Genomic DNA, 25,329 nt, shown 5'->3' on the forward strand with positions numbered 1-25,329 from the left:
CCTGGCTTGCTCCGGAGTCTGGGTCTGACGCTCTCCAGCCGTCAATCTGAAAACTTTCCTACTGTTTCCGAAGCTTCACAGGAGTCCACGGGGATTTCCTCCTCCGAGAACTCCATTCAGGCACTTACTTAGCCACCTATTCACCCTTCAGGGGTCCTCGAGCTTCTGCCCGAAGCTAATTAAGTGATGGACGCAGTAGCCAAGGAGACTAGCTGATTGACAGGCATGATTTACCAACCGACTCTGGAAACTCCGGTCTGTGTTTGCCCAACGCGTGGCCGGCAGTCCAATTAAGAAAGTGGAAGCGCCAAAGGGGGCGGTCACGGGGCGGGTTGGGTGGTGGTGATTCCCGAGGATTGTGCGCTGGGAAGCCGAGGCGTCTGCGGGCACCCCGCGCGATGCCGTGACGCGGCAGCGCAGCCGAGTTGACACCGCGAGCACAGCCCGGCGGGTGGAGTCCTTGGGTCCCGGAGGCGGCGTGGCGTGAAGGCAAAAATGGTTGTTTGAGAGCGGTTCTCTCCAAGTCTTCGGAGGGTGGGGGGAGGGGCGGCGGCCGACGAGCGGGCCTCGTGTGCGCAGGCGCCGGCCCCTTTTTTTTTTTTTTGGCCGACGGGGGCCCGCACGCACGCGCATGCTCGGAGTGCGCGCGGGTGGGGGGGGCGTCTCGTGGCCGCCAGCACTGCGCCTGCGCGTCGAGAAGCCCGCTAAGGAGCGGCGCTGTCGGAGGTCGGGCGGGCAGGCGGTGACGTCGTGAGGAGAGCTTTAAAGTGCGGGCCGGGCCGGGCGTCTGAGGGTCTGACCCCCGAGTCTGGCCGGGTCTTCGCCGAACCCCTCCACGGCATGAGGCGCTGCCGGCGCCCTTGCTTCTCGGGACGTGGAGAAGGTGGAGGAGGAAGAAGCCTCGCTGTCGCTTGTGCTGCATGACCTGCCGCTGCTGAGGCTTGACCCGCTCCTGGCCCTTGTACGCCCCCACCCCACCCCCGCTGGTTCATTGGGCCACGCATGGCGGCCCGGCACTGAGGACCCCCGCTTCCCGCTCGGGCCCCCGGGTGCGTCCCTCCAGAGCCATGCCGGGCCGCCCCGGAGGATCCTAGAGTTGAGTTGCGGGGGGCCATGGCGGCCGCCAGCGGCTACACGGACCTGCGTGAGAAGCTCAAGTCCATGACGTCCCGGGACAACTACAAGGCTGGCAGCCGGGAAGCCGCCGCCGCGGCAGCCGCTGCCGTGGCCGCCGCCGCGGCTGCCGCGGCCGCAGCAGAGCCTTACCCGGTGTCCGGGACCACCAAACGGAAGTACCAGGAGGACTCGGACCCAGAACGCAGCGACTACGAGGAGCAGCAATTGCAGAAGGAGGAGGAGGCGCGCAAGGTGAAGAGCGGAATCCGGCAGATACGTCTCTTCAGCCAGGATGAGTGCTCCAAGATCGAGGCCCGCATCGACGAGGTGGTGTCCCGCGCCGAGAAGGGGCTTTACAACGAGCACACCGTGGACCGGGCCCCCTTGCGCAACAAGTACTTCTTCGGCGAGGGCTACACGTACGGCGCCCAGCTGCAAAAGCGCGGGCCAGGCCAGGAGCGCCTCTACCCGCCGGGCGACGTCGATGAGATCCCCGAATGGGTGCATCAGCTGGTGATCCAGAAGCTGGTGGAGCACCGCGTCATCCCCGAGGGCTTCGTCAACAGCGCAGTCATCAACGACTACCAGCCTGGCGGCTGCATCGTATCCCACGTGGACCCCATCCACATCTTCGAGCGCCCGATCGTGTCTGTGTCTTTCTTTAGCGACTCGGCACTTTGCTTCGGCTGCAAGTTCCAGTTCAAGCCCATCCGGGTGTCGGAACCTGTGCTTTCTCTGCCGGTGCGCAGGGGGAGCGTGACTGTGCTCAGGTAACGCACACCTGGGAGGAGGGGCTGGCCCTGCACCCTGCCGCCTAAACCTATCCAGCCGGGTCCCGGAAGCCACAGCTGATGGGAGCCGGTTCTTTTTATGGTTCTGACTCCTCCTTTTTCCTGCAGACTATAGGAATCTTGTGTCTGAAACTCGTAGCGGGATAAGACCAATATGGAATTCTGTACCTGCAGGCAGGTTTGGAGTGGTCATAATAGTTCTCTGAGAATTCATCTATAAAAGCCTCATTCTGAGAAGCTAAGCATTTTCTGAAGGCTAGCATAGGACTCGGTTTTCCAAGTGTGTAGTGCTTGTTTTGCTTTTTGTTTTTGAAGACTGAAGGGGGTCTCAGTCCAGTTTAGCCTTCAACCTTCTACACAGAGAAGGATGATCTTGAATGTCTGATCCTCCTGCCTCTACCTCCCGAGTGCTGGGATTACAGATGTACACTGGCCGGTTTTTGTGGGGCCTAGAAATAGAAGAACTCAAGGCTTCATGTTTTCCATGTGGTTTTAAGCAAATCACTTTCGGTTGTGGACTTCATTTCCATATCTTAAAAAGAAAAAAAACCTGTGCTTAACTATCTAAAAGTTTTCCCTGTTCTGTTGTCTGTCTAAAATTTCTTCTGCTTCGTTGTTTGTGGTTTCACAGAGTATGGTGGATTCCTTAACAGAAAATGCAGGCAGAGCCCTTGGGGTTTTGGGGTTTTTTGTTTTGTTTTGTTTTGTTTTTGTTTTTGGTACAGATTTCTCCGAAGAATGACTTCCTTGAGTTGAACAATTTGGTGGTTTAGCCAGAAATAAAGTACAGCATGCTCTTAAAATTCTCTTGGTTTCAGGCCTAGGCACTTTGTAGAAATGCCGTAGCTGTTACTGGGATCCAGTAAAACAAAATACAGCTGGTCTGTTGACCTGGTGTTTGGCCTTGTGATTTGGTGACCACATCTTAGGCTCTTGGCCAGTTGGGGCCCCAGAACCTGCTAAGAATTAGCTCAGTGCCCTGGCCAGCAGGGTAAATCATCTGCTGGAACACTGATGGGATTTATATGAAGTGAAATTTTATTCGGAGGCTGTCTTCTTCCAGCCTAAAAAAGGTAAGCTTAGTTAATGTACTTTATTAATCCCCAAAATGAGGCCTAGACTACAACTGTTTCAAGTGTTTCAGATGTGCTTCCAGATGGATGCCTTGACAAAAATTTTTAAAAGGGATTTCCAGCTGTACCTGGTAGTGCATGCCTATACGCTCAGCACTCATGAGGCTGAGGCAAGAGGATTGCTTTGTAAGTTTGACATTGTCTCAAAAAGATCCACCTACCTTCCAAAAGAAAGGATTTCCAGGCAGCTTGCTGTGTAAGGAAGATTTTGGGGTCTGCCATGTTGAAGTTTCTTGGTGCTGAAAGGATTTCACATAGAGGCCATTTGGTCATTTAGTGAGATATTTTCCCTCATGGTCATACACCTTTAAGGTTGTTTTGAGGTCTGGCAGACTGGCTGCTTAATGGGGAGTTCTCAGGCACTTTGAGACTCCCCCTACAGCACACTCCTGGATTTAAAAGCAGAACTCACAAATTCTTAATGTGCAGGTCTGTTAGTGATTAACAAGATTGCATCAGCAGGAAAACTGTCTTTTCTTTGCAGTAGTAAAGTCCTAAAGCTTTCCCAGTCCTTTCCAACCCTTCCTGGATTCAGACTTGGCTCCAGAGTTAGTGTGGGAGGCACAGTCATGTCCTGAAAAGTGCTGCCCCAGGCTTTGAATCCAGCTTGCTTTGGGGTTTTATTTATTTATGTTTGAGGCAAAGTCTCACTCTGTAGCCTAGGCTGTCCCCAGCTCAGCACTGCTACTGCCTCTGCTTCCAGAGTACTAGGATTGCAGAAGTGAGCCATCATGGCTAGCTTTCTTTGGGATCTTGTAGGTATCTTCTCAGAGCTGGCTTTCTTTCTTAGCTGTATAACAGATAGATGGTGCCAACTTTTGAAGTCTTTTAGTTAAATGTGATTTGGTGTCTAAAAGGATAGGCACTCAAAGGTCTGTACAACTGCTTAGCCCCTGCTCTGGCTGGAAGAGGTGCAAGGGAATTGGTGGATCTTGAAAAATGGCTCCATTCTTCACATAGTTCATTCTCAGTAGAGGCTTTCAGCCTAGGTGGGTCATCAGAATCCAGAAAGATAATCAAAGAAGCACGTTGAGGGGGCATCTTACTGAGATATAGTGAAAGTTCTTAGGAGGAAGGAAGCTGGAACTAAAGAATGACTAGAAATTAAGCCAGAGTTGTGGAATCACAAGGTAGCATAGCTTCAAACGCAGCAGTAGAACATAGACATTGGTAAACATGGTTGCTGTGAGGCATTCCATATCAGAGTCTCTGGTAAGGGTTAGCCTGGTGGTAACAGTAGTTTCTCAACTACTGTTGATATTTGGAGGTTGTAAATTTTTTTCTGGGTGAGCTGTCTATGCAGTGAAGAAAAAAAAAAAAAACCAACTATTCTTGGCCTTTCTGATAGACACTGATAACACTTTTTATGACAATAAAAAATCTGAGCGGTGGGTAGTGGTAGCACATGCCTTTAATCCCAGCACTCAGGAGACAGAGGCAGGTGGGTCTCATTGAGTTCGAGGCCAGCCTGGTCTACAGAGGAAGTTCCAGGACAGGCTCCAAAGCTACACAGAGAGACCCTGTCTCAAAAAAACAAAAACAAAAACAAAACTCAGACATTGACAGGTGTCCCAGCAGGTGAGGTTGCAGGGCAGCCTCATCCCCAGTTGAGAACTAGGGTCTGGACACACCTGCTAATTTAAATCTTCAGGAACCTGCTCGCTGGTACTCTGCTGGCCTGGTATATAGTTAAATGAGCACCTGCCTATTAGTAATGCCCCTCATCAAATCCTATGTGGAAACCTGTAAGAAGTTTGCTTTTTCCTTGTTTCCTGATGGATTCACTTTCCAGAGGTGAGAGTGTTAAAGCTGCAGGTTAGATAGATGAAAATTTTAGATGAGGGTAGATGTAGATGGATTCTAACAATTGCTGCCTTCACTTGTTAGTGGCAGTAGTGTCTGTATTTGGCAAAGGTACCATGGCAAAATTGTTTTACATTTATTGGTGTTCATCATGTGTTTTGATTAGTAGCAGAGATTTGACTCTGGTGTCTAGACCTGCATTTTTTTTTTTTTTTTTTTTTTTTTTTTTTTTTTTTTTTCAGACATTTCTCTGTGTAGCTTTCGCTTTCTGAGCTCATTTAGCACTCTCGATCACAGAGATCCTCTGCTCTGCTCCGTCTGTTAACGTGCCCCAACGCCCAGCTAAGACCTGCATTTTTATTAGAGCAAGACTTCACAGACCCCTGTAGAAGTGTTTTACATTCCTTTCCAAACCCAGCTGGAAATTTTTAACTGTTGGTAACTTTCCCAATTTGGACCTGAAAAGGGGTCTCCTTTTTATGCTGTTCTTTTTTTTTTTTTTTTTTTTTTGAGACAGGGTTTCTGTGTGTAGCTTCGAGCCTTTCCTGGAACTCACTCTGTAGCCCGGGCTGGCCTTGAACTCACAGAGATCTTTTCCTCATGTCAGTTCATCCCACATTCTTTGTCCTGGCTCTGTAAAGTGAATAGGGCAGATTAAAACAAACCCCAGAGCTGGAGATCAGTTGGTAAACTGAACTTTAGTGCTTAGAAGCATAAGGACCTAAATTTGATTCCCTAGAAATTTCCCACCCTTTTTTCCTTCTTTAAAGCCAGATGTGATGGCCCATACTTGTAATCCCAGGGCCAGAGAAGTGGAGAACAGGACTCACTAGCTACCCAACCTAGCCTTCTTAGCCAGTGAGAGACCCTGTCTCAAAACAAAAAAAAAAAAAGAGCAAAGTGAATGATGCTTGAGGAATGACACCTGAAGTTGACCTCTGACCTCTTATATGCATGTGCATGTAGATGTAACCAACCGTCTTATTAAATAAGAAACACAGAACCAACGTAAAAGAGAAAGCCAAGAGGTCAGAGCTCAGAGCTAAAACCTTACCCTTCCTCCTGCGGTGCTCCTAGCTCTCCAAAAGAGACCTACTTCCTGTGTGTATGTCTTTAATAGTCTTTCTGTTCTGCCTTCTCATTGATTGTAAACCCAAACACGTGACTGCCTCGTCACTGCCTGTAAGTACAGCCCTCCAGGTCTTAAAGGCGTATGTCTCCAATGCTGGCTGTATCCCTGAACACACAGAAATCTACCTAGCTCTGTCTACCAAGCACTGGGATTAAAGGCGTGTGCCACCACCGCCATGCTCTTGCTATGGCTCTAATAGCTCTGACCCCCGGGGCAACTTTATTTATTAATATACAATTAAAATCACATTTCAGTACAAATAGAATACCACCATATGTGCACCCCCCACAGATGCATAAATAAAAAAGCAATATATACATTACTTTAAGATAATTTTTTAGATTAAAAAAACAGGCTCCAGTTGTTAGAATAGTCACCTCAAGGCTAACTGCTTGTGAACTGTTTCCTTTAACCACTGTTTTGGGTCCTTTCCGGAGACCTGGGTCTTAGCTCCCGGTCTGGAGTGACTGTTCCACCTAGCCATCTATTGTGTACTGGCAAGCTTAGTCTTTGGCTCTACTGGTTAATAGTATTGGGGGATCAAGCAGTCAAGCATCCCTGTTAAGTTTGTTTGGCTGAATGAAAGCAAAGTTTAGCTTTGTGGTTTAAAATAGTTGGGAAAAGTCCTGGACTGCACCACTTGTTTGGATTTTTTTGTTGTTGTTATGTACATTCTTCTGTGTGTGTACACTCATGTGTTTGTGGTGCATCAGAGGACAACTTGTGGGAGTTGATTCTCTCCCTGTGGGTCTCTACTCTCAAACTAATGTAGTCAGAAAGAACCTTTATCTACTGAGCCATCTCACTTGCCCCTTGTTTGAAATTTTCCTGTTTCGTGGCTATACACCCCCTGGAAGGGCTGTTGGTTGTTGAAATTGGCTTCCTTTTGTGTTGCCAGACCTGACAAGGCAGAAAGCAGCAAAAGAAAAACACCTAGCTGGGAGTCATGGTCTCAAAAAGGAAACTCAGAGCAAGCAAAGAGCAAACAGGCCGTGAAAATCTCAGGGCTGACCGGCTGGCGAGCTGTTTTAGACTGAGCAGTTCGTATGCAGCACTGCCATACAGCCCTCCCTGTCTCATAGGATAGTACTTATTCCCATGTTACTTGAGGTCAGCAAAGCCCCATTTCAAGGTAAACCTTGCTACCAAGAAACAGATGGGATTTTCTGCTTTCACTTATTACCTACTTAACACATTTGGCTACCAAAAAAAACCCAAAAAGATTAGGAAAACTTGAAGTTTTAGCATCACATCAGCAATTTTTTTTTCTTTTTTTGAGACGGGGTTTCACTTTATAGCCCTGGACCCCCTAGAATTCACTATATATACCAAGAAACTCAAAAGGTCGACCTGCCTCTGCCTCCTGAGTGTGAGTGCTGAGAGGTGAGTGCACACCAGCCATGATCAAATTAACTTAATGGTCTTGTTTTTCACTTGTGCTAAGAAGGAAGCCAATGGGGACTGGAGATATGGCTCAGAGGTTAAGAGCACCAGTTGTTCTTCCAGAGGTCCTGAGTTCAATTCCCAGCAACCATAACGTGGCTCACAGCCATCTGTAATGAGATCTGGTGCCCCCTTCTGGCCTGAAGGGATATATGCAAGTAGAACACTGTATACATAATAAATTAAAAAAAAAAAAAAGAAGGAAGCCAATGGTGCTTTAGAGTTGTCGGAAAAGATTGAATCTCTGTTATATGGCTGAGTTAATGAAGTTTAAAGATATCTCAAGAGATGAACTGTTGTCAGTACTTTGGTATATGCAGAATTAGGATATATCGGTGTCTAAAAACCCCAAAACTTCTTTAAAATTAAGTCATTTCTTCTCCTGGAGACTTGAGTTCACAGTTCTGCCCGGGTACCAAGCAGTGATGAAGCTCAGGGGGCTGCCTAAGGAAAGTAGCCCATCAAAGGGAGGCTAGCATTAAACTGTGACCTTGTCCAGTTCAGGTGTTTTTGTTTTGGGTTTTTGTTTGTTTGTTTGTTTGTTTGTTTGTTTGTTTGTTTTGGTCTGCCCTGGCCTAGGCGGACATGGAACAATTGAGGAATGGTGGCCATCTTGGAAATGAGCTCTAGCAACTCCATCTCTAAGGCTGTTTCCAGAAGAAACCTGCATAGTTCTGCACATTTCCTTAGTACTGGTTTTCCAGGCTCATTTAATTTGTGTACAGTCCTCTAAGGAAAGGCTTGTTACAATCTGTTTTGATGCTTTTAAAATAGAGGCTTCAAAGTGATAGACTGTTTTTGGTGTAGAATATTAGCACATATTTAATTTTCTTGTCCACCGTGCAGAGTTGAGTAAGGCCTTTGAACAGAGTGTTGTCCTAGAAAGAAAACACAATTTCTGTAGTCCCAATATAGTAGAGTCATGGGATGATGTGGTTGGGTAACATGGGCAGGAGGCCTAGGGAAATTTTACCAGGAAAGAGGAGATAGATAGGTCAGCTCCCTCGTTATTCTAAGGTATAGGACTAGTGAGTGACAGAGCTAAGTCCTGTCGCTTGGTGGTTATGGATAGCATAATGAGCATTGTTGCTGGGCATGGGGGCTTAGCCCATGCAGAGAACAGACCAGCTGGACAACATAAGGTATTTTTCCTCTACTTTTCCTGCAAAAACAGGAGTAGGCAGCAATAGAACTTTCCTTCATATCAAGGGTAGAAGAGGACCCAGGGCATATTACATTTCAGATTGGCTGAGTGAGATTTTCAGTGTCTCCTGTAGCAAGTAAAGGCACTCTTAGCAGTAAAGGCACTCTTGTGGTCTTGGCTAGGCAATTTCTGCTTAAGTTCAGCCAGGAAAAAAACTTCTGTTAGAACTTTTTGGGTTCCCTCTCCCACAGAGGAAAAATCAGTGGGCTATCACTGATAACAGGATATTCTAGAATACTGGTGTTAATAAGACTTAAATATAGGGTTGGTATGTCAAGGTCACGTCTGAGGTTCTGTGTAGTGCTCCCTTCATTCTAGTTGTGAAGCCTGGGCTTAGGGCAGGAACCTGGTATGGCTTGTTTGTTTTATAGCCCTTTGGAGGATGGCAGGGAACATGGAAGCAGTCAGACTTTGACAAACAATCTGGATTTGTTCCAGAGCTGCATTAAGAGAAGTGGTTTCTTGTTGGAAATGAGAAGTCAAGGCCTTTGGTCATACTTATATAATAGCCAAGTCAAACATAATCCTTGTTAACATCAGGGAACATCGCATGTAGCTGGCACTACAGATTCAGGCCTTTTGAGATGAGCCATTATACTCGGCTCTTTTTCTAAGATCTGTGTGTGTATAGTATGTAGCCCAGTCTCTAGTCACTAATATAAAGTGATAATAACATGGTTCACACCTGTAATTTCAACATTCAAGAGGCTGAGGTTGGAGGATTGCTGTGGGTTTGGGGCCAGTCTGAACTACATAGTTACTGGCCCACTTGGGTTACGTGAGAGGCCTTGTCTTAAAAGTTGAAATGGAAAGGGAAAAAAAAGAATGAGACTAAAGCTAGCTCCTAGCCTGGGAATAGGGCCAAGAGGCCCCTGATAGTGTAGAACGTAAAACCCTGTAGGGAATCTGAAATTGTGTTTCCTCTGCAGGAGCTGAATTCAAGGCTTGCTAAGAGGTCTAGGCCCTTCAGCAGTGCCAGATGCTTAGCAAATGGTAGGAGGATCCAAGGCACTCTGAGTTATCCAGCATCATTTTCAACCCTCAGATAGGCCTCTCACTGCTCCCTTGCTAGATTTCCGTCATGTAAATTCTGCCCTCAAGAGAAGTGGTGTCTGTCTGCCTTTTAACATCTTGAGTCTTTAATAATGACAAAAATGAGTACCTAAATTATAAAGCATAACAAAATGAACACTGAAGAAACCAAGGTTTTTCTGTTCAAGCATGTGACTTAACTCTGGTCACAAAGCTTATAGCTTGATGGGGCATGGTGATTTTACACATGTTTAATCCCAGACTTAGGAGGCAGAGGCAAGCAGATCTCTGAGTTATGTTGTACTTCTCTCTGTGGGCCCATAGTTATTAATAGGGATGAAGAGTGAGTTCTTTGGTCAGTGCTCAAAGTCAGTAGATTCTTTTGCTATAGTAATTCTCAAACCCTTTTACATCCTGATACTTTTTGGAACTCTTAATTTGTATTTTCCAGCTTGATTTGGTTTATGGATATTTGTCCTAGTCTCTTGTGAGGATAATACGCACTTGAGTACATGCATACACCAAACCACTAAAGGACCCTGATCTAGAAGCAGCTGGGGTGGGGGTAGGAACAGGTAAGGCATTTATAAATAGGCTTATTCTACTGCCAGCATGGACTCAAACCAGAATTGTGGGTCAGGGAGGGCACCTCTCTATATAGTCCTAGCTGTTCTCTATATAGTCTTAGCTCTATGTAGTCCTTGCTGTGGAGACTAGTTTAGCCTAGAACTCTAAGAGATCCACCTGCCTTTGCCTTCTGAGTGCTGGGATTAAGGGTGTGTACTACCAAACTTGACTTTCAAAACAGATTTTTAAATCAGAATTGCTTTCCTTATGAAGTAGCAACAAAATACTTTTATGGGTGGGGGTCACTACAATATGAGGAACTGTATTAGAGGGTTGCAGCATTAGGAAGGTTGAGAACCACTGCTCTAAGGTCTGACTGTAGCTTGAGAGTTTTCTCTCCAGGTCCCACCAAGTGCTGGCAGTCCCTTAGCCCACTTATAAAATAAACACACAGACGTTTATATTATTTAAACTGTCTGGCCTAATGGCTCAGGCTTCTTGTTAACTATTTTTATATCTTAAATTAACCCATTTTTATAAATCTTTACCTTGCCACGTGGCTCGTGGCTTACTGGTACCTTACATCTTCCTTGTCCTGGCGGCGGCTGCAGTTTCCCCCTCTGTTTTTCTCTTTCCTTTATTTTTTTTCTCTGTTAGTCCCGTCTATATTTTTTGTCTGGCTACTGGCCAATCAGTGTTTTATTTACTAACCAATCAGAGCAACACATTTGACATATAGAACATCCCACAGCATCTGACCCTGAAATAGTTTGGCTTTGTATTTCTTGCTGGCTTTTGAATCCAGCATTGCTCTTAGGACAGCCTAGCCCTGAAGGAGTCATTCCCAGATCTTTTGTATTTCAGGTAGTTAAGCATGTGTTATCCCTACACCTGTACTAGAGAAGGACCTGATGAGCGGCCATGAGAGAAGGGTGTGTGCACAGGCCTGGTAGTGCAGGCCTTTAATCTCAGCACCAGGGAGGCATTGGCAGGTGAATCTCTATGAGTTCAAGGCCAGCCTGCTATACAGAGTAAGTTCCAGGACAGCCAGGGCTATACACAGAGAAACCCTGCCTCAAAAAACAAAACTAAACAAAAGGTGTATGGCCTAGGGCCAGTTAGGAATCTTAAATGGGAAAGCTTGAAGGCAAGCTCTTCCATCAGGCCTGGTACCTGGCTGGGCAGGTGTCTGGCTGTGTCACTCTCGGCAGCTCAGTGGAGTAGCTTGGACTGGGAGTATCTTATCTCTTGGGGTGCTCACTGAGAACATGTGAGGGGCTCAGTAATCAGTTATTCCTGGAACTTCAAATCAGAGGGATGCCAGCTGAGAATAGTCATCTATCCATATTTGTTAGCCTTTAAGTAGTTTTAAAATCATGTAACTTTTAGGTAGAAATTTCATTATGGTGGAAATTTATAAAATATCCCCAACATAGCTGTCTTCAAATTTTTGGATCTCGGCTGGGCAGTGGTGGTGCACGCCTTTAATCCCAGCACTCGGGAGGCAGAGCCAAGCAGATCTCTGTGAGTTAGAGGCCAGCCTGGTCTACAGATCGAGATCCAGGACAGGCACCAAAACTACACAGAGGAACTCTGTCTTGAAAAAAAATTTTTTTTGATCTCCCCAGAGGAGGCTTTTGAAAGTTTTTTTCCAGGTAATGAAGTTCTATGTTGGGGACTTAGTGATCTCTATATTTCTGTACTGTCAGTGGCTACCTCGACTTCCTCTGTATTTATGACTGGGGGCAGGTTTTTGTCTTTTCACCGAAGACTTTCACCTACACTCCAATTGCCTCCAGAGTTTCTTTGTTTTATATTTGTTCTAGTGCTAGGGATCGAACCCAGAATCTCATTATTTGTCAGGCAAATGCTTTACCTCTGAACTACACCCTAGCCTGAAGAGCTGCAAACAAAAAGGATTCTAGTCTGTGCTCGGAGAGTCTTGCTCCAGACTGTCTTAAGTGACCAGTGAATCTTCTGTGCCATATTTTTCCTTTAATGGTTTCTAGGCAGACACTTCTTAGGCTTAAACATATTTCCCTTCCATGTAGATTCTTGAATTTCTCAGGTAGTAGGCAGAGGGCAGCCATGAGACTTTGTCCTATTCCTGTCCCCCATGCATTGGTTATCTGTCTACTCTCTTACTGGTGACTTGTTCTGTCTTTCTAGTGGGTATGCTGCTGATGAAATCACTCACTGCATACGGCCTCAGGACATTAAAGAACGCCGAGCGGTCATCATTCTCAGGAAGTAAGTACCTTCATGTCTGGCCTCCTCTGCCTTAACTACAAGCCTGTCTGAATCCTCTTAGAATTTACCTCTCTACTTCTTGCATGCCACTATGTAATCTAGGGGAGCGGAAAGACACAAATTCTCTTATTTTATATCCTTAGACTGTTTAGGGACTTGAGTGAGCAAAGAAGTACTCCTGATATTTATTAGCACACTTTTTTTCCTTCCTTTAAGGATTTATTTTTAGTTATATGTATGTGTGTATCAGTGTGTGGCTGTGTGCACATGTGTGTAGGTGTCTGTGGAGTCCAGAAGAGGGAGTCAGGTTCCCTGGAGCTAGAGTTCCTAGTAGTTGTGAGCCACCAGACATGGATGCTAAGAACCAAACTCAGGATCTCTGCAAGAATAGTGCAAGCTCTTAATCCTGAGTTATCCCTAGTCCTTTGGGCACAGACTTGAAACAAGATTTGGGAGGACTTTCCTAAACCCTCCACTGCTCTCTCTGTTTCATACACGCACAAGCACGCATGCACGCACTCAGGCCTGTTCTGACTTGTCACATGTGCTTTTGGGGATTATTTTTAGACTGTGCCTCAGCAGCCTACTTTAAAGATGCCTAGGCTTTCACTTCTAGAAGGAGCTAGGGGTGAGGTGAGAAGAGTAGGAAGGTAGGCTGCAGTATGCAGCTGGCTTGTCGCTGTGGCTTGTCCCCCTCTAGACTAACACTAATAGCCTGCCCTCTCCTACCTGAGCATGGTGGCTCACTAATGCCTCTAGTCCAGCATCTGGGGGACTAAGGTGAGAGGACTGGGGCTGTGAGGCAGGCCTGTCATAGAATAAAAGAGAAAGGAGGGAGGAAGGGAAGGAAGAAAAAAGAGAAACGGAAGGTTAGTCGAGCATAGTGAGGCACTCCTGAAATGTTGACACTTAGGAAGTGGTGGTAGGAGAGGAGTTCAAGGCCAGCCTGGCCACATGAGGCTTGTACTTTCTTTTGGTTTTGGTAGTTTTTTTGTTTGTTTGGTTTGGGTTTTTGTTTTTGTTTTAAATGATTCTTACATTGTTGCCCTGACTGGCCTGGAATTCACTATGTAGACTATGGTAATATTTTATTTTATTTATTTTTTTTTTTTGGTTTTTTGAGACAGGGTTTCTCTGTGTAGCTTTGCGCCTTTCCTGGAACTCACTTTGTAGACCAGACTGGCCTCGAACTCACAGAGATCCGCCTGGCTCTGCCTCCTAAGTGCTGGGATTAAAGGCGTGCACCACCACCGCCCAGCAGTGATATTTTATTTGTGCTGAAATGTGATTTTATTTGTATGTTAATAAAGTTGCCTGGATATCAGAGCTAAGAGCAAGCTGTTTAGCAGAAGTCCGATGGTGGTGGCACTCGCCCTTAATCCGATCACATGGCAGGCAGAACCTCTGTGTGTTCAAGGACACAGCCAAGTGGTGACCCAAACCTTTAATCTCAGTACGAACCATAGAGACCTGGAGGTCTGTATAGACAGGCAGTGATGAGGAGGTCATGTGGTTGGGTTTACAGCCAATGAGAAGGCAGAACAGAAAGGCAATAAAAAGACAGGACACAGGAAGAAGGTCTTTCTCAGAGGAAGGACGGCAGCGAGTGGTAAGATAAGGAGGTCTTAGCTCTTGGCTACTGCTCAATCTCTTGGCTTTTAACTCTGCGTTTGGCTCTGTGTTTCTTATTTAATAAGATCTTCTAGAATTGCATCTCCAGTAGACCAGACTGGTCTCAAACTCTCAAGATCCACCAACCTCTATTTCTGGCGTGTAAAAGTGAGCAAAGCTCATCTAGTGTGCAGACTCGGGTTGTGTTTGGTGAGGTAGATATTGTTTGTTCTTTTTCCCCCTTTAAAATTTAAGTGAAGTCTTTTTTTTTTTTTTTTTTTTTTTTTTTTTTGATTTTTCGAGACAGGGTTTCTCTGTGTAGCTTTGCGCCTTTCCTGGAGCTCACTTGGTAGCCCAGGCTACCCTCGAACTCACAGAGATCTGCCTGGCTCTGCCTCCCGAGTGCTGGGATTAAAGGCATGCGCCACCACCGCCCAGCTTAAGTGAAGTCTTTAAACCTTAAGTTTTTTAATTTCATTATTTAAAAAAATGTTACAGGTAAGTCAAGTGGTGGTGGTGCAGAGGCAGGTGGATCTCTGTGAGTTCAAAGCTAGCCTGGTTTACATAGCTCCAGGACTACATGTAGAGACCCTGTATCAAAAAGACTAGAGAGTTGGCTCATTGGTTAGGACACTTGACTACTCTTCCAGAAGACCAGGTTTGGATTCCCAGCAAACCATCTGTAATTCCAGTCCCGGGGATCCAACACTCTCTTCTGGCCTTCAACCAGGCCCAAAGACTATGCAAGACAGTAAACTTCTATATAGTTAGAATAGGCATTTGGAACAGAAGCTGTGTAGCTTCACACTGGATTATACTTTCAACTGTTGAATTATATTTTCATGTACTTATCCACCACCAATGTTTAAAAATCACTGCCACATGTAGAGCTAGAAAAACAATTAGCAGTCGGATGGTGGTGGTGCATGCCTTTAATCCCAGCACTTGGGAGGCAGAGGCAGGATCTCTGTAAATTCGAGGCTAGCCTGGTCTACAGAGTGAGTTCCAGAACAGTCAAGACTGCAGAGAGAAACCCTGTCTCGGGAACAAAGAAAAACAGTTGGCTTTATATGCTTTGGTTTTTTGATAGTTTTTGATTTGTAGAACATTGTGAGACCGTTAGAGTTCCCATGTAACCTGTATTTTCCTTTATTGTTGGTATCTTAAATTTAGTGAAATATATTTGTTACAGTTAAGAGACCAATGCTGAAGCAGGAAGATTTTTAAGTGTAGGATCTGCATAGACTACAGAGAGGGCCAGCTAAGGCAGGTTTGGGAGACCTTGTCTCAAACTAAAAAGTAAGAATGCTGGACTTTTTAAAAAAAAAAAAAAAAAAAAAAAAAAAAAAAAAAAAAAAGATGGACTTAGGATGTAGTTCAGAGGTAGTATTCACCTGGCAATCCAGCCCCTGGGTTAAATCCCCAGTTCAGAGAGATAGACAGATATACAAGTATTGTCTATATTCCAGATATACTAGACATGGCATATGCCTGCAGTCTCAGCTTTTTGGAAATCTGAGGCAAGTCACTTGAGCCTAGGAATTGGAAACCAGCCTGGCATTACAGCAAGACCCTTTCTCTAAAAACAAACAAAAGAAAGGGAATCAGTTGTGGCTGAAAAATGTAGTCTAATGATAAAGCACTTTGTTAGCATGCCTGGGGCTTTGAGATCCATGCATCATCCATGGTTTTAGATTTACCTAGTATCTTTATTAGTTTTCTTGTTTCTGTGACAAAAGAACTTAAAAAGAGAAAGAATGTATTTTGGCTCATAGTTCTAGGATATGGACCTTCATGATAGGGAGTCTTAGAGGTAGATTTAGGTCGCTAGTCACATTTCATACAGAGTAAGCAAGCAGAGAGCAATGAATGATTGTGTTCAGCTCACTTTTGTCTTTTTTATACAGTCCAGTATCTCAGCCAAGGGAATGGTGCCACAATGGGCAGGTCTTCCCAACTCAATCAAGATAATCCTCTATAAGCTTCCATGCCCAAAGGCGCATCTCCCAGGTGATTCTATACCTCAATAAGATGACAATTGAGATTTCCATCACACTTAGGTTTACTTAATTTTTTTCATGAGTCTGTTCTCATCCAAGGTGCATCCTTTGTACATCTAGTTGTCATGTCACTTTACTCCTCTTGGCTATAACAGTTTCTCAGACTTAATTGGCTGGATATTGTATAGAATGTTGTAACAGCCCTGACTGTCTGGAACTTACTCTATGTACCAGGCTGGCCTATAACTCACAGAGATCCACCTGCCTCTGCCTCACCAGTGCTGGGATTATAGCTGTGTGCCACCACGCCTAGCTTAGATGTCTCTCTTGCCTGGCAGAATGAAATTCTAACTATCCAGCCTAGTCTCTTGAGGTCCTTCCCTTTGTCGTGCTCTACCCCTAAAGTACCTATGGCCCCAGTTGATGAACTTATGACCTGGTTGTGTGACAGGATGGCTTTTGTTGGAAACGCCTTTCTTTCTAACATATTCATGTTTTGGTCCACATCACCACTCTAAAATTTCCTACATGTACACACTGGTCAACCTAGCTATCCCTCAAGGCCCTGGTGCTGACCATTTTGACATTCAGGACACCTCGAGTACCTATAGCGCTTTATCATGCCTCTTTAAGTTGTCACAGCCTATGTACATGACCATTGTGAACTTCCAAATTCATATTCAGGGATAGTAGAGGGATGTCCAGTGCCTAGCTTGCTACCCAGGCCAAATGAGACATTAGTTGATATGATAAGTGAAGAATAATTTGAACTGCCAACAAGTAGTTTCAGAAAATCTGTTGAGACTTGTCTTGTAAAAGGATGAACTGAGCATCACCCTGACTTGGACATCCAGATACTACCCAAAGATCAGAGGTAACCTTGTGATGTGTTTTGGTGAGACCAAGTTCTAGTGAGTAGAGTATGAATGTTAAATCTGCCCTGTTCCTTTTAGTGTCATGGGTTAGAGTCAGTCTTGCCTAAAGTTCAAATAGATTGTATAAACTCTGGTAGCTCTGACACCAGCTCACATCAGTAAGAGCTGCCAAGATCTTTCTCAAGGATCTCATGGAGAAGTTCATGGATAGCTGCCATGTGCTTGCTGGTTGAACAAAATGTGGCTGCTTTGAAGTAACCTTTTGAGTTTGTTTCAGAGTAAAATCCTCAAACTACAGACCAACTTATGTTTGTAGTCACAGTACATGGTTGAGTGAGATCTTGAACCCAGGCCTCCTGGCTTGTTGGTGGTTTGCAGAGTGGAACACTCTAGGTCCTGCCTTCACCCACCTACTTGCCCATGTGTCACTGAGGTGTATGCTCGAGTTACAAAACAAGCTCAGTGATCAAGAGCACTTTCCAGAGGAACTGAATTCAATTCCTAGATCCTTACATACTGAGTAGCTCATAACTGCCTGTATCTCACTTCAGTGGTTCCAACACATTCTTATGGCCCCCATGTTCTTCTGTATGCAGGCACACACGTACATGTACGTATGCGCGCACACACATACACACACACACACACACACACACACACACACACACACACACACTTGTTTTGAGACAGAGTCTTACTGTGTAGTCCTAGCTGACTAGGCTGGCCTCCCAAGTTGTAGAGACCCTCCCACTTCTGCCTCTAAATTTCTAGTATTAAATGTGCATGCCACCACATCTAGATAAAAATTTTAAAAATTAAAAATAAATCTTTGCGGTGGGGGATGTTGTGAGAGACAGCTCAGCAATTAAGAGCACTGGCTGTTCTTCCAGAGGAACTGGCATCTTTCTGTTCTTAGCACTCAGATAGTGGCTCACATCTATCTGAAATTCCAGTTCTAGGGGATCTGACACCATCTTCTGGATTGTTTAGGCACATCCTTATATGCAGGCAAAATATTCATACAGGTAATAAAAATAAATTTTTTTTGTTTTTCAAGACAAGGTTTCTCTGTGTAGCCCTAGCTGTCCTGGAACTCAGAGATCCATCTGCCTCTTCCTCATGAGTGCTGGGAAGACGTGTACCACCACCACCTGGTCTAAAATAAAATTCTTAACTGGTTGGTGGTGGCACACACCTTTTTTTTTTTTTTTTAAAGATTTATTTATTTATTTATTTTTATTTATTTATTTATTTATTTATTATGTATACAGCATGTATGACTGAAGGCCAGAAGAGGGCATCAGATCTCATTACAGATGGTTGTGAGCCACCATGTGGGTGCTGAGAATTGAACTCAGGACCTCTGGAAGAACAGTCAGTGCTCTTAACCTCTGAACCATCTCTCCAGCCCCGTGGCACACACCTTTAATCCCAGCACTTGGGAGGCAGAGGCAGGTAGATCTCTTGAGTTCGAGACCAGCCTAGTTTGCAGACTGAATTCCAGGACAGCCAAGGCTACACAGAGAAACCTTGTCTCAAACACCAAAAAAATAAATACATAGAAAAAAGTAAAGAAAATTGTAGGCTAGGAGGCAGAGACAGGCAGATCTCTGTAAGATTGAGGCCCAGCCTGGTCTACATAGCAAATTCTATGACAGATCTACATTAGAGAGACCCGTCTCAAAAAAACAAAAAAGAGAAAATTGTAAAAATGGGGGATGTGTGGGACAAATTACCTGACAGTGTGATAAAGTCGTAGCATGTCCTTCAAAGTACTTGTATCAACAATGTCTCTGTATATTATAGTCATTGGTGATCTTTGAGGAAAACGGGACCCAGCCTCTTTGGAGAGTGGTTGAAGGGTTAAAGTACTGGTTAGATGACCAAGAGGCTAACCAGCTTCAGGAGTGAGGTGGTTAGTTCATGGACACAGTGGTAGTGAATGGGAGTTCTAGTGTCTGCATGACTTCCCGGTGTGCACCCTAGTGTTCCTCCCCCTAGAAGACCTGGTTTGCTGCCACATTTTAACACTACGAGCAGGAGATGTGACTCTGGAAGGGGGCTCAGGCAGAAAGGGAGTTGTGCCCAGTGGTGGCACATGCCTTTGATCCCAGCACTCAGGAGGCAGAGCCAGGCGGATCTCTTGAGTTTGGGGTCAGCCTGGTCTACAGAGCGAGATCCAGGACAGGCACCAAAACCACACAGAGAAACCCAGTCTTGAAGAGGAAAAAAAAAGTGAATTGCTTGGGCTGGTTTTTGAGCAGGAATTTCTGGCTTGTTATCACATTTTTATTTTATTTAGGCATCCAAGATAGGTGCCATTGGATACCCATAGTTTTGTTTTTGCATGCCATTACAGCACAAAGCAGAGGACACACTGATAGAAAAGCACAGAATATTTCTCCCTGAGGACCCACCATAAAGAAAATCAAAATTCATTACATCCGCGTTAGTGGGAGAATCAGGGAAGACTTGGTACATCTGACTTCTGAGCTTGAAACAACTGGCTAGACAGAAATGGAATATCCAGTGGCTGGAAGGCCAGGAAGTTTTTCCTTACTTTATTAAATCATACTAATATTCTTTCAAGGACAAACATACAGCTAAGGATGCCAGAGGGAGGAAATCTTATTTTTATGAGAGCAAAGTCACAAGATAATTCCAGGTGCTGTCCTCAGTGATGCTACTTATCATTCTGGGAAGTCAGGAAATTTTCAACCCCTACAGCTACCACAAATACAGCAAAATCTGCATTTGAACCCTTTTAATAACGTTCTCATGAAAGTGACAGTTGTTTGTAAAGCCACCAATGTATCTCCAAGCCTCATTGTGAGCCTGTGGATCCCCCAGCCCTCATGCAGCAAGCTTCTTCAGGACTGTTCCTAATGATATCCCTTCTGTTTTCCACTGTCTGTAATCTGGAAGTACCAATTTTCCATGTCCAGTGGCCATATCTGACATCAATCTGACCTCTCAGGTCACTCCTGAGTGATCTCTATCTGTATGTCCTTTGGGGAAGTTAGCCACTGAATGCTCACCAGGGAGGGGCAAGTCAAGAAAGTCTTTATAGAAACATGCATGAGATGCTCAAAATGATTGGGCCTCATCCAAGAACAAAAGGGTCTTGGTCTGAGGTAGTTTGGCCAGAGAAGTGCTCTTTGGGCTAGGGGTGTAGCTCCATGCTAGAGGCTTGCTTAGTATGTCTGAGGCCCTAGTTGCATTCATGGCACCACAAAAAGAGAGAACCAACCTCTGAGGCATCCATTATGCTGGAATAGACTAGAAATGAGGTGGAGATTGATACAAACCCGGATGGCTATAGGAAACCCACTGAGAGCAATGGGATATGGGGTTCACATGACAGGTTGTAGGAGCCTGAGTTCAGTGGCTTATTTTACCATTGGAGCCAGAGGTCTGCAGGAGACCCCACCCTAGTTAGCTTATGGATGAACAGGGTGGTTGTGGTGGGTGCGCTCTGCTCCATTCCTCAGGAGAGTGTGAGTGGCTAGATCATGGTTTCCCTAGCTTTGACCATGCCTAAGCTGTTGCCCCCACAGAGACCCTTGCCACCTCTGGAGCATAGTTAAAGTGGGCTAGTTCCTTCTTTCCCAAGATTGTGCTACCCCTGGGCAGCTCTGCTCTATGACAGCAAACACTGCCTCTCCCTTAGACACCTTGATAGGATCCAACTTCTCTGGCCTCCATGGACACCTGCACATACTCCCACAACACATGTACATATACATAATTTAAAAATAAACATTTATGTATTTTATATAATATATGATCTTACATATAATATATAATAATATTTATGTTTTATATATTGTTATGTATTGTTACAAATAAAAAGGAGCCCTTTTGGTTTCTGCTTGTTTAGAATTCTCCAAAGGGCCACTGCTAATTAGATGTGACAGGGGTGTGGAGTAGGCTAGGCTTTTCTCCATTCCCTGGCTCTGCCACTTAGCCTTCATAACCCTGTGTCTATGAAAAAGTAAGGTGGTTCTGCTTTTCCCCAGCTCTTCTGTATGGGGCAAAACCTTTCCTGTGTTTGTATTGCTGGCAGGGATGAAGACATCTATTGGGGTGTACCCACAATCCACTGGCAGGTTGGGTAGATGCTCCTAGAGAAACTGCAAGTCTGACTGGGTTAAGAAATGCTTCTGGTCGCTGGAGAGATGACTGAGTGGTTAAGAGCACTGCTTGCTCTTCCAGAGGTCCTTAGTTCAATTCCCAGCAACCACATGGTGGCTCACAGCCATCTGTAATGAGATCTGGTGCCCTCTTCTGGTCTACAGGTATACATGCAGACAGAACACTGTATACATAATAAATAAATCTTTAAAAAAAAAAAAAAAAGAAAGAAAGAAATGCTGTCTTCTGTGGCTGAGAGTGCGCTGGGGTCTGTCTGCATGAATAGCACACGTTGGAGGTGTCCAAACAGAAGTTACTCCCATTCTCCACTTCTAGGCCTGAAAGTGAAAAAGACATTCTCTGGAAGTCACTAGACCAATCTCTAGTTGAATCACAAAGAGATCAAGGCACAGTACACAGACTGTTGGTTTGCAAGCCCATCCAGTCTTCACTGGAGATAGATTTGTCCTGATGTGGCTTATTACCAGAGGCCCTTTTGAGACCCTGTGTGTGTTTCCTTTGCAGGACAAGATTAGATGCACCGCGTTTGGAAACAAAATCCCTGAGCAGCTCCACATTGCCACCCAACTATGCTTCAGATCGCCTGTCAGGAAACAGCAGAGACCCTGCGCTGAAACCCAAAAGGTCCCACCGCAAGGCAGACCCTGATGCTGCCCACAGGTACTTAGAACCCTCAACAGAGGCCAGCAGTGCAGCTGATGGGCAGCCTAAAGAAGGCTGGTTAGGAGCCTGGGGTTGTCCATTCCTTCAAAGCCTTATCATTTGGGAAAGTGGCATTGACGGAACACACATACCCACCCACCCCCCAAAAAAGAAAGCCTGGCCAGTGCATAATACCCCTTAGAAGAGGGATTCAGCAGAAATTCTGAGAAATGTCCCATGACTTGTCTTGCTCAGTCCCATCTGGGCACACATATTTATAGGTTTATACTTAGGTGTTAAGAGAGCATCTTGACACTTAGAAGTGAACCAGGGATCTCTTGGAGAGGGTTTCTGGGAGGGTAATATTTAAAATGACACTAGAAGGGACTGGGCCATGGTGGCACAGGCCTTTCATCCCAGCAGTTGGGAGGCAGAGGTGGATCTGTGAGTAATGACATCAGAGGGATGAGAAAGCTGTGTGGAAAGGGGAGGGCATTCTAGGAAAGAAACAAGTGTGTAAGAGCTGAAGCGCTGAGACAGAAAAGAGCAGAGTGGTTTCAGAGACGGGGGGTGGGGGTGGGGGTTGCAAGGTTGAGAGGAACAGAAGAGGTGTATGGCAGGACCTGTAGGGGTTTGAACCTGACATAAGAAAAGCCCAGCCCAGCAGACCTGACAGGGTACTGAGCACCAAAGGCGGAACTAAGCATACTGTACAAGGTGACTAAGAGACGTCTAAGACAAGGACTGGCCACTGTTGCTTAGTAGGCAGGCCCCACCACTGTTAGTGCATCTGGATTGAGATCTGCTGAGAAGAGTAACCCAGTCTGGGGGGGGCGGTTCTGAGTCCCTTACAGTGGTGGCAAGACTAGACCACTGCTGGCTCTCAGGTAACAGCCTGTCCCCATTGTTTGCAGACCCCGGATCCTGGAGATGGACAAAGAAGAAAACCGGCGGTCTGTGCTTCTGCCCACACACCGGCGGAGGGGTAGCTTTAGCTCTGAGAACTATTGGCGCAAGTCCTATGAGTCCTCGGAAGACTGCCCCGAGGCAGCAGGCAGCCCCACCCGCAAGGTGAAGATGCGGAGACACTGAGGCCCTGTGCCCGCCTGGACTCTGGCTGACCCTGCTGTAGCTGCCCCATCTTTTGTTTGTTTGCGTGTTTTCCTCTGTTGTTTGTTATTTTGGTCCTATATATGTTTTCCTTGCTTGGTTGCCTATTAAGGCTAAAGAACAGAATTGGCGTAAGACCTGGGTTCTTATGTTCTTGGCTTTCCTCCTTGATGGAAAGAAAAGGCTGTTAGCTTCTGTAGGGGAACACTTACCAGAGTAGCCAGTCGAGACAGTGGGGACAGTTGTCTTCAAGTGGAAATGTGTCAGACTAGGTTTATTTAAACACACAAAGTGTTTTGGTTAAGGAATTTTCGTTTGGGCTTTAAATGTAAATCTTTGCAGTGTTTTAAACAAGGCGATTCTTTTGCCAGCCCTTTTTTCCACTGATGCTCATGCTTGGATGAGGTCTCTTGGAGCCATACAGGTCCTGCATTGGGCCTGCTGCCCCTACATTTCACCTGCTGTTCAGGCTCTGGAAGCTCATGCAGATACCCTGTTCCCCACTGTTAAGGTTGGCTGGGTGTGGGGCTTAAACAGTGCCAGCCCCTGCTGCCCCGTTTCTGAGTCCCCAGGCTTCCTGCATGCCCTCTAGCTTGCTCTGCCCACCAATTTTGGGTGGTCAAGAGACTAGCACAGTGGTCCTGACCTCTTGCCAAGAGCATGCCCATTTACTGGGTTGCTCCTTTTAGGCATGTGTGTGTGGTTGTATGGAACAGTTAGACTTGCTGCAGTGGGTTATTTGTAGGAATTGTTTCTAGCTAGAGGAACTGGTTGGCTTCCAGTCTAGCATTTGGGTTATGGGAACTTGGGGTGTGTGGTAGGGCTTTGTTTCTTTTGTTCTGAGGTGTTTCCCCTCCCATTAGTCCTCTTGGCTTTCTTCTTTTTTCCTTAGTTGGCCATCTTGGTTCTCCCCCTCCCCCCGCATATCATCTATCTAAGAAGGTGTTTCCATCCTCTCTTGTCCATCTATAGCTTACATCCAAGGCCAGAAGTCAGACCTGCATATTGGGTTGGTATTTTCTCTGCCTCAGGGACATGGGTGCTGGGGAAGGAACTTGTAAAAATAATGGAAAGTTAAAGTCTTTGACAGTTTCTGCCTGCTTAGATCCTGGAAAGCTGTGGGGCTTTGCTGATCCAGGTTCATTAGGAATGTCTTTGGCAGCCAGACAAAAACTGGGCCTGCCAAAAACAGGCCTTCTGAACAACGATGCCACCACCACTCCAGAGGTGCACAGAGGCCTGGCCTCAGGCCTCAGTGGCTTTAGAGATGTGGGGAGCAGCCAGCCATCAGGAAATCCCTCTTTGAGGTCAGAAATCCTTTGCCAATGTGGAGCCAGCCCTCAAGTTGAGACTGCGTAACTAAAGCAGTTGCAGGTCTTCTGTGGTTTTGGGGTGTTTTTGTTTTGTTTTGTTTGTTTTTTTACTGCTCTTTTCCCAAAAAAATGATTTGTAGTTGTGTGTGCAGCACTTTGCCCTAATATGTGTGTGCTCTACAATAAAAAACAAATCTAATATATTTTGAAACAATTGTCTGATGCTGTGATAAGAGAAAGCCTGACCTTGGTTTGTCCCAAATTTATTACCTACCAGTGCTCTGAAGACAGTGGCCACTGACACTGGCCCTCTTGATTGATGGCTAAAGGTGGACTTGTCCTTGCCCACTGCCCTTTCCCCTTCAAGGAGGATGGCCTTCATAAACCATAGTGACCAGGGACACACGTTGTTGAATTCTAGAAACTACACCCTCTCCCTGGCCCAGTAGAGAGTCTGCAGGCCAGTGCAAATACCACAAATGGAGCTGGGGCGGGGAGAGGGGAGCTCTGGTAGTGGACATGGCAGTTTTTGTACTCAATAGCCAGGTTCTTGAGCTCCCTGGCTAGAACCTTGGTAGACAAAGTGGATAGGATAGGATAGGATGAGGCTGGCCCTCAGTGGACTGTTGGGATCTTTAATGATATGGATCCCAGGGTGTTGCTAACCATTTCTGTTCACCCAGCTCTGCTCCAGTGATCTCAGCCAGTTTGGTCAAATTGTCACTGGAATCTTGGTCAAGCCATTTCATTGCCCATAGAATGACTGGCCAGTACAATTTGAAGGACAGTGCTAAGTCAAGAAGGGCCAGGGCCTCTGTACAATCTGTGCAGTGGACTGGGATGATAATGGAACTGAGAGGAAAGCACCAAGTGTCATCCCAACCATGATGTTGCAGGAGTGGTGGTCCCACTCCATGATTGGGGACTGAAGAACAAGGGGTAGGTAGAAGAGACTTGATCCAGTGATCGCCTAGGTTTAAGTCTCTACTGGGATAGTGAGTGCCCCCATCTCCCTGAAGTCAGAGTCCCACACCTGATTCCCTGAATTTTGCCTGTTTCAGCCATGGCACTGGGCCAAGAGCTTTGTTCCATCAGCCCTTGGTAGATAGTACCAGCCCTCCTGGTAGAGAGTAGTTGCTCCAACAGTAACTG

General features: G+C 45.7%; 1 protein-coding gene across 1 annotated transcript; it reads left to right on the forward strand.

Annotated features, from left to right (window-relative positions):
* The first annotated feature begins 823 nt into the window (after positions 1-823).
* On the forward strand, positions 824-24,388 carry Alkbh5 (alkB homolog 5, RNA demethylase). Its single transcript, XM_028856483.2, has 4 exons — positions 824-1,886; positions 12,391-12,471; positions 21,617-21,772; positions 22,669-24,388. Exons 1-4 carry the CDS (start codon positions 1,114-1,116, stop codon positions 22,844-22,846), a joined length of 1,188 nt encoding a protein of 395 aa, XP_028712316.1. The 5' UTR covers positions 824-1,113; the 3' UTR covers positions 22,847-24,388.
* The last annotated feature ends 941 nt before the right edge of the window (positions 24,389-25,329 follow it).

This window comes from Peromyscus leucopus, chromosome 8b (assembly GCF_004664715.2).
Source record: "Peromyscus leucopus breed LL Stock chromosome 8b, UCI_PerLeu_2.1, whole genome shotgun sequence".
Lineage (NCBI taxonomy): Eukaryota > Metazoa > Chordata > Mammalia > Rodentia > Cricetidae > Peromyscus > Peromyscus leucopus.

Coding starts and splice junctions, on each gene's coding strand:
- Alkbh5 (XM_028856483.2), top strand. CDS start 1,114: ATGGCGGCCGCCAGCGGCTACACGGACCTGCGTGAGAAGCTCAAGTCC. Junction 1,887..12,390: donor GGGAGCGTGACTGTGCTCAG/GTAACGCACACC, acceptor CTGTCTTTCTAG/TGGGTATGCTGCTGATGAAA. Junction 12,472..21,616: donor GCGGTCATCATTCTCAGGAA/GTAAGTACCTTC, acceptor TTTCCTTTGCAG/GACAAGATTAGATGCACCGC.